Below are 8,022 nucleotides of genomic sequence, written 5' to 3'. Positions count from 1 at the left end.
TGGTGATGACACGCTTCTCCCCCTGCAGGGTGAGAGTTTGGCTGGGCCTCACCAGCACTGGGCATTCTCCATCCTTTTCATTCTAGCCGCTCTAGGGGGTCCGTAGTAGTGAGTAGACAGGAATGATTATTTTCAGAGGAGAAACCTGAGGATCAGGGCGTGACTCGTGAGAACCACTCACCTGTGGGTGAGAGAGCCCACGTCTGCCGTGTACCCTGGTGTCAAGCAGAGGCACTTCTAGCAGATGGCAGGGCTTCACTGGGAACAAGCTCAATGTCCTCTAATAGGGACCCGGTTCAGCAAATTGTAACCTGCCCACACAGGAACACCAAGTGGTCACTAAAGACGCATATTGAATGCCAGGAAAGGTCCTTATGATCTGTTATAGAATTAAGGAAGAAGAAAGAGAAAGAAGGGCGATCTGAGCACATTCTCATCAGGAAACACTGTCAAGAAGGAAATACTCCGAAACGAGTATTAGAGTGGGAGGGTGCTTTGCCTCCGTGTTTTCTAGTCTGTCTGAATGAATACCGGCCACTTGAATACAGGCACACCTCGTTTTATTGTGCTCCACTTTATTGCACTTTGCCAATACTGCATTTTTTACAAACTGAAGGCTTGTGGCAGCCCTGCGTCGAGCAAGTCTGCTGGCACCACTTTCCCAACAGCATTGATTCACTTAGTATCTCTGTGTCACATTATGATGATTCTCGAACTAGTTCAAACTCTCCCACCAAAAAGATTGTGACTCACTGAAGGCTCAGATGATGGTCAGCATTTTTAGTCATCAATTATTTTGAAATTAAGATATATAGATTGTACTTTTTGGCATAATGCTATTGCACACTTAAGACTACAGTATATAGTGTAAACTTTTTTTTCCTTCTTATTTTTTTTTGTCCGCATCACATGGCATGCGGGACCTTAAATTCTCTGACCAAGGATCAAACCCGTGCCCCCTGCAGTGGAAGTGTGGAGTCTTAACCACTGAACTGCCAGGAAATTCCCTAAACATACTTTCTGTATGCACTAGGAAACCAAAAGGTTCATGTGATTTGTTTTATTATGATCCTTGCTTTGTTGCCATGGTCTAGAACTGAACCTTCAATATCTGCGCGCTGAGCCTGTGTGCAAAAATACTGAAATGTTCCTGAAAGCTGTCCTGGGCCTCCCGCAGGTGCCCCGGTGTTCCAGGTGAAGCCCCAGGACGTGACAGTGAGATCTGGGGATTCTGTGGCCCTGCGGTGCCAGGCCTCCGGAGAGCCGGCGCCCACGATGGAGTGGCTGCGAGCGGGCCAGCCCGTGCGGGCCAGCCAGCGGCTCCAGACCCTGCCAGACGGGAGCCTGTGGCTGGAGCGAGTGGAGGCCGGAGATGCGGGCCCATATGAGTGCGTTGCTCACAACCTCCTGGGCTCTGCCACAGCCCGGGCGTTCCTGGTCGTGAGAGGTATGGGGCACCCCTGCCCAGGTCTTCATGGATGGGGGTGGGATCCCTTGCCTGATGGGGATCTGTGTGTTGCTTGGGGGGCTCCTGGATCAATATCCTGTCAGCTCCCTGACTCTTCTTTTTGCCTGGAGTCACAGACTTAGAATGAACCAGCTCAAAGGGCCTTAATGGTCATCTTGTCTACCCTACCCTTTACACTTGGAGAAACTGAGGCTCTGAAATGCTGGGTGTTTGCCCCTCCTCTTGGATCCTAGCCCTTCCAGCTTAACTGTCACTCACTGGTGTGCTTTGATTGGACACAAAGGATTGAGCATGTGCGTGCTCAGTCGCTTCAGTTGTATCTTGTGATTCTATGGACTGTAACCCACCAGGCTTCTCTGTCCATGGGGATTCTCCAGGCAAGAATACTGGAGTGGGTTGTCATGCCCTCTTCCAGGAGATTCTTCCCGATCCGGGGATCGAACCTGCGTCTGCCTGCATCTCCTGCATTGCCAGGCGGGTTCTTTACCCATTGAGCCACCTGGAAAGCCCCTTTGGGCACACACGATCCTATAATGTGGCAGAGTAAAGCAAGGGTGTCCATTGTGCCCACCTTGGGGGTTGTGGTGAAGTCTGTGAATTAGAGTTGCTCCAAGCTCTGCCTGGCCGTGGTAGGTGGTCAGTAATGGATGCTACCTCCTGCTGTAACTAAACCCTGACATCTCAGGTCTCCTCAGTCAGCTTATGTTTCCTTTAGGTCAGATCAAACTTTAAAATTTGGTAAAGGACTATGCTGAGAAACTGCACTAAAATGACTGAGATTGCATAAAAGAAAGTCACAAAATATATTCTTTCTGTGCATCTGTAGGAAATACTCCATATTTGTGGCTCTGTAGCTCTGTCCCTGTCCATGGCAGACATCACTAATCTATCACCACCCACAACATCAGATTCCTTCTCCACAGAGCACTTCTCCATGCAGCACCTCCGCACTGACTTGATTGGGAATCGACACTTGACCACTTGAAAACCCACTCAAAACCCACTGCCAACCAACAGTGGGACTCTTTCTGGCCTTTTTGGTCTCCTCATCTCCTGCAGGGGATGGAACACAGACACATGCAGTTCTGAAAACCCAGTGGTTCTCTGACACCCAGCCACAGATGCTGTCTCTAGAGCAACTCCAGGTCTGAGCAGACCTTCCCTTTATTTCAGTTCTTACCCTGTCCTGTTGAAAAGCTCCCACCCCAACCACAGAGCTCTTCACATGGCCTCTGGGTTAGTTTCCTGAATGTGCTATAACAAAATAGCACAAACTGGGCAGCCTGAAGCAACAGAAATGTATGATCTCACAGGAGGGTGGAAATCTAAGATCAAGGTGTCAGCATGGTTGGTTGCCTCTAAAATCTGTAACAGAGAATCTATCCAGCCCTCTCCTCTAGCTTCTGGTAGTTTGCTGGCAGTCTTTATTTTGATTTTGATTTTTTGGCCACATCACATGGCCTGCAGTATCTTATTCCTTGACCAGGGATCAAACCCAAGGCCCCCACAAAGGCAGTGCAGAGTTTTATCCACTGGATCGGCAGAGAAGTCCCTGGTGACAGTCTTTAGACCCCCTTGGTTGTAGAAGCATCACTTTGGTCTCTGCCTCTATGATCACATGGCATTCCTCCTGTGCTCATGTCTGTCTTAAAATTCTCCTTTATATAAGGATCCCAGTCCTATCAGATTCAGAGAAGGCAATGGAACCCCACTCCGGTACTCTTGCCTGGAAAAATCCCACGGACTGAGGAGCCTGGTAGGCTGCAGTCCCTGGGGTCGAAAAGAGTCGGACATGACTGATCAACTTCACTTTCACTTTCATGCATTGGAGAAGGAAATAGCAACCCACTCCAGTGTTCTTGACTGGAGAATCCCAGGGACGGATGAGCCGGGTGGGCTGCTGTCTATGGGGTCTCACAGGGTCGGACACGACTGAAGCGCCTTAGCAGCAGCAGCATATCAGATTAGGGCCTACTTTCCTGACCTCATGTTAACTTGGTTACCTCTGTACAGACCCTATCTTCAAATAAGGTCACACGCTCAGGTACTGAGGATTAAGACTTCAACACATCTTTTTAGGAGGACACAGTTCAATCCATAACAGCTTCCTTACTTTTTTAATGGAAACAACTAATTTTTATTATTATATTAACTCATATATGTTAACTGTAGAAAGGCCAGAAAATTTTTTTTAAATCCATGAAGATAAAAATAGTGATCAGTTATCTCTGATAATTCAGTTATCAGAAATAGCTCAGGTAATTATTAGGGGTGTATATTTGTACCCTTTTCTCTGAATGTAAAGATATATATTTTTTTTCTTTTTACAAATGTGTTCAAATGTACAAGTTGTGTTTACAAACTGCCATCTTTCTTACTCTATTACAGACAATATTCCATGACAGTAAGCCTAGTCCACACCTGTGATGGTTTCATATCATTTCATAGGAACATTTTCATTTGTAATAGAAAACAATTTTTTTGGCTGCACCACACGGCAGTGAGATCTTCCTTGATCAGGGATTGAACCCATGCTGCCTGAGTTGGGAGTGCTGAGTCTTAACCCCAGGACCACCAGGGAAGTCCCACAGGAACATTTTTTAAAACATAATTGCTGTTGGCTTCATTAAACAAGCAACAGGTTTTTCCTTTCCAGTTTCCCCTCTGAAAACCATCCTGTAGTACACATCTCTGTGTGCTGGCCTGAATATTTCTACAGGATACACTCCTTCAGGAGACATTGCTAGGTAAAAGATGTCCAAAGGCTTTGAGGCCCACTACCCCTCTCCAGGATGGGGGGAGCATCCTGGCCTTGTGGGGGACAAGAAGCTGCTGAGTCACCCCGCATCTGAGGAAGTTGACAGTGGCTTGTCATCCCTGGCCTCCAGTTTCTGTCCCCTTCTACAGCTGCCAGGGCCATAGTGCTGCCGTTTTACCTGCTGCTCCCAGTTCCTTCCTTGCCCCCTTATTACAAGGCCAGGGTTAGGTTCATGGCCTTTCCCTATTCCCCCGATAAACCCCAGAGCTGCAGATATTGACAGGAGACATCCCAGATGGGCATCAAATCTCATCAAACCCCAGCAGGCAATGGCACTGCTTCCTGGAATCCAAAATCAACCAGCCCCCTGATTTACCCACTTAGGATCTTGGCAGTTGAGTGTTTTATGTTATTTTTTCGACAGATCATTGGCAATTTCTTGTTAATTTCCCCTGAGGGCTGGTGAGTGGAGAGTCAGACTAGCTTCTGTTCTCTTGCCCCCTGGAATGCCATCTGTCCAGACGAGACAGCTGGCCCATTAGGCAGAGGAAGCACCCCCCTGTGCCCGTACCGTCCATTTGATTAGTGTTCAAGAGCGTCTGCCAGCAGACTGCCTGGCGGCTGCTAGAAACCCAGCCCACCCCAGCGGGGCCAGCGGCAGGGTGGCTGGAGCCAGGACTACACTGATGGAATGGGAGGTGTTCAGGTGGTGGCATCTAGTTCCTGGCTCGGTGCCCTGCCTGTCTACCCTGGCTCCTCTGGTGTGCCAGCCACCACCCCCCATCACCTGGCATTTTAGAACCCAACAGGTATTTGGCACATCTGTGGTCCCACCTCTTCATTTTATAGAGGAACCAACTCCAGTGTGGCATGGGAGCCTGACTTGCCCAGCTTTTCAAGAAGGTGTTGGAATGAGAAGCTGGAACCATCTCTGCAAGGGCTTCCTCTTAAATGCCCCCCGTCTCTCTCGAAGCCAGGATCCCCTAGGTGTCGAATTCATCACCCACGAGCTGTGTGTCCTTGAGCAAGTCCCTGCCTCTCTCTGAGCCTCAGTTTACTCCTTCAGGAAAATGGACAACAGCACCTGCGTAGCCTTGAGGGCACAGAGGCGGATAGTGTCCCTCTCGTTCTCTTCCTTCCTCACAGGAGAGCCCCGGGGGAGCCGGGGCAGCATGATCGGGGTGATCAACGGCCAGAAATTTGGTGCAGCCGTCCTCAACACCAGCGTGCAACAGGAGGCACGTTCCGGGGTCCCCACAATCCGCAGCAGCATCAGCCACATCCCCACAAGTGTGGGTAAGTGGGGGCCAGAAGACCCTCTGACTCCAGCTGAATCCAAACCAAAGTAGGTGGATGTGGGGACCACTTCCTTCCCACCCCACAGCCCCAGCCAAACAAAGTAAACCGCATTTAAAATCAGCCCAAGGGGCACTTGCCTGGTGGCCCAGTGGCTAACACTCTACGCCCCCAGTGCAGGGGGCCGGGGTTTGATCCCTGGTCAGGGAACTAGATCCTGGATGCTGCAACTAAGACCCGGAGCAGCCAGATATATTTTTTAAAAACATCAGCCTGACAGAGTGTGAAATGACCAGGTTTATATGAATGCAGGGTCAGATCGTGCCTTTTTGCCCCCATTGATTGCCGTGGGAGGTTTTCTCCACTGTTAAGGCAAGAGCTGCCAGGGAAGCCGAGGGATCATCAGTAAGAAGTGAGGGATTCAGGATGGAGAGGACAGACATGGGGAACGTAGAGAATAAAATTATCCAGAAGGCCTGGAGAATCAAGAAATGTCCACTCACAAACAGATTCATAAAGTGGTGTGTTCTAAGCAGATGGGCTTCCCAGGTGGTGCTAGTGCGAAGACCCCACCTTCCAGTGCAGGAGATGTAAGAGACGCAGGTTCTATCCCTGGGTCTGGAAGATCCCCTGGAGGAGGGCATGGCAACCCACTCCAGCATTCTTGCCTGGGAAATCCCACAGACAGGGGAGGCTGGTGGGTTACAGTCCATAGGGTCACAAAGAGTGGGACATGACTAAAGCAACTTAGCACACATGCACGCAGGTGGAATTAGGGTCACAAAGAGTGGGACATGACTAAAGCAACTTAGCACACATGCACGCAGATGGAATGTTCTGGAGAGACATTATAAACGCTGCTGTAACAGACCCTACCATCTCACCCAGCCCAGGGGCTCCTACATCCCCTCATGGGGGTCCAGAGCGGGGAGAGGGTCGTGCTGAAAGGGGTTTTGCTACAAGCAGCCCCTCCAGCACTGCCCTTGACCACAGACTGTGTCAGCCCTGGCTGGGGGGAATAGGGCGGAGCTGCAGGGGGTCACTCCAGGCTGCTTGCTGTCAGTAGAGAGCGAGTGAGACACAGCCCAGATGCAGCTGCTTTTCTTCCAGCTGCAGGAGCAGGAGCTATGGAGAAGCCTCTGGCTCCAGGCCAGGCGCTCAGGCTCTGTTTAGTGGAAGCAGAGACAAAGAGGCCAAGAAGGTTCTGCTCCCAGGCAGGGGGGTCCAGCTAGCTCCCGTGAACATCAGCCCTCTTGCGCCTCTTCTGAGCCAGCAGTTTGGCCGAGAAGCTGGACCATCCCTGGCCCTAAGCCAGCAGGGTTCCCCCTTCCCCCAGTCCCAGATCCCACCTGCCCCAAGAGGAGGCTGAGCTTCATAAGAGATCTGTGAATCCTTGTCCAGGAATTTTTTTCTTTTTTTGGCTCCTTTTTCCAAGTCAGTCGTTTAGAAAAATCCTGTGTCTCCCAGGCTCTTATGGAAGGTGTCTACAAGTTAGGAGACCTGGTTAATTTTCAACTTGGTCCAGCATGTATACAGTGATGGTCTATACAGTTCTGGGCTCTGTGGTGACCCAGTAGCCCTGAGTATTTATTGAATTCAATTGAATACTAAATAGACTTCTCTGCATAAATATATTTTGCTAATTTTCACAATTAGTCCATGTAGTAGATATTGTCTTCACCACTTCTCAGGTTCTGGCCCAGGTAATCACAAAGCTGGGCCTGGGCGGTGGGGGGAAGGGACCGATCTCTCCTACTGGGGCAATAGGGAGCCACAGAGAGACCTTGAGCGGGAGAGCAGCTGCCCTTAGGATCCGGCCTGTGTGTCCACCCCATCCAGGGCCTCTGATGCGGGTGCTCGTGGTCACCATCGCCCCCATCTACTGGGCCCTGGCTGGAGAGAGTGGAGACGCCCTTAACGGCCACTCCCTGACGGGTGGCAGCTTCCAGCAGGAGTCACATGTGGAATTTGCCACAGGTAAGCGGGGGGCTGGGCGGGGGTGGTCTCCCCGGAGGTGGGCCAGGTGGGGCTGAGGTCTGAGCCCTGGGCCTCTCCCCCATGGTGACTCCAGCCTTGGGGGGTTGGGTGGGTTGCAGGGGAGCTGCTCACTATGACCCAGGTGGCCCGGGGCCTGGATCCCAACGGCCTCCTGCTCCTCGATGTGGTGGTCAATGGCATCGTCCCCGAGAGCCTAGCGGATGCAGATCTGCAAGTGCAGGTTGTAGCGGGGAGCGGGGCGAGCCCTGGGGTGTGCAGGTGGGGTGGGCGAGAGAGAGTGGGAGGTCCTGTCCCTATGCCCCTCCCCCCTACCACTGTCACCCACAAGCAGCCAAGCCACTTTCCTTCCTGGACCCCCAGCAGGGGCTGAGCCTGGCCTGGCTGGACTTAGGGGAGGACCAGCTCCCCAGTGGGAAGATGCTCTGGGTCCAGCTTCCCCAAGAGCCCGAGGGAGCCCAGCTGGTTGGAAGCAGAGCGGAAAGGCCCACGCCCCCCAGTTGGG

At 51.5% G+C, this 8,022-nt stretch overlaps 1 protein-coding gene across 1 annotated transcript in view; it reads left to right on the top strand.

Moving 5' to 3' along the window:
* HMCN2 (hemicentin 2) overlaps positions 1 to 8,022 on the top strand; it is a gene marked incomplete at its 5' end in the record, with an annotated part of 182,655 nt that overhangs the window by 162,038 nt on the left and 12,595 nt on the right. Inside the window, 4 exons of the mRNA XM_010856950.1 lie at positions 1,178 to 1,447; positions 5,373 to 5,522; positions 7,362 to 7,499; positions 7,619 to 7,804. Of these exons, the coding sequence (XP_010855252.1) occupies positions 1,178 to 1,447; positions 5,373 to 5,522; positions 7,362 to 7,499; positions 7,619 to 7,804 (744 nt within the window). The remainder of the gene's footprint in view (positions 1 to 1,177; positions 1,448 to 5,372; positions 5,523 to 7,361; positions 7,500 to 7,618; positions 7,805 to 8,022) is intronic.

The sequence above is a fragment of the Bison bison genome, unplaced genomic scaffold (assembly GCF_000754665.1).
Source record: "Bison bison bison isolate TAMUID 2011002044 unplaced genomic scaffold, Bison_UMD1.0 scf7180017864375, whole genome shotgun sequence".
Taxonomy (NCBI): domain Eukaryota; kingdom Metazoa; phylum Chordata; class Mammalia; order Artiodactyla; family Bovidae; genus Bison; species Bison bison.
The sequence above is the reverse complement of the archived record's forward strand: the minus strand, read 5'-3'. Positions and strand labels throughout refer to the sequence as shown.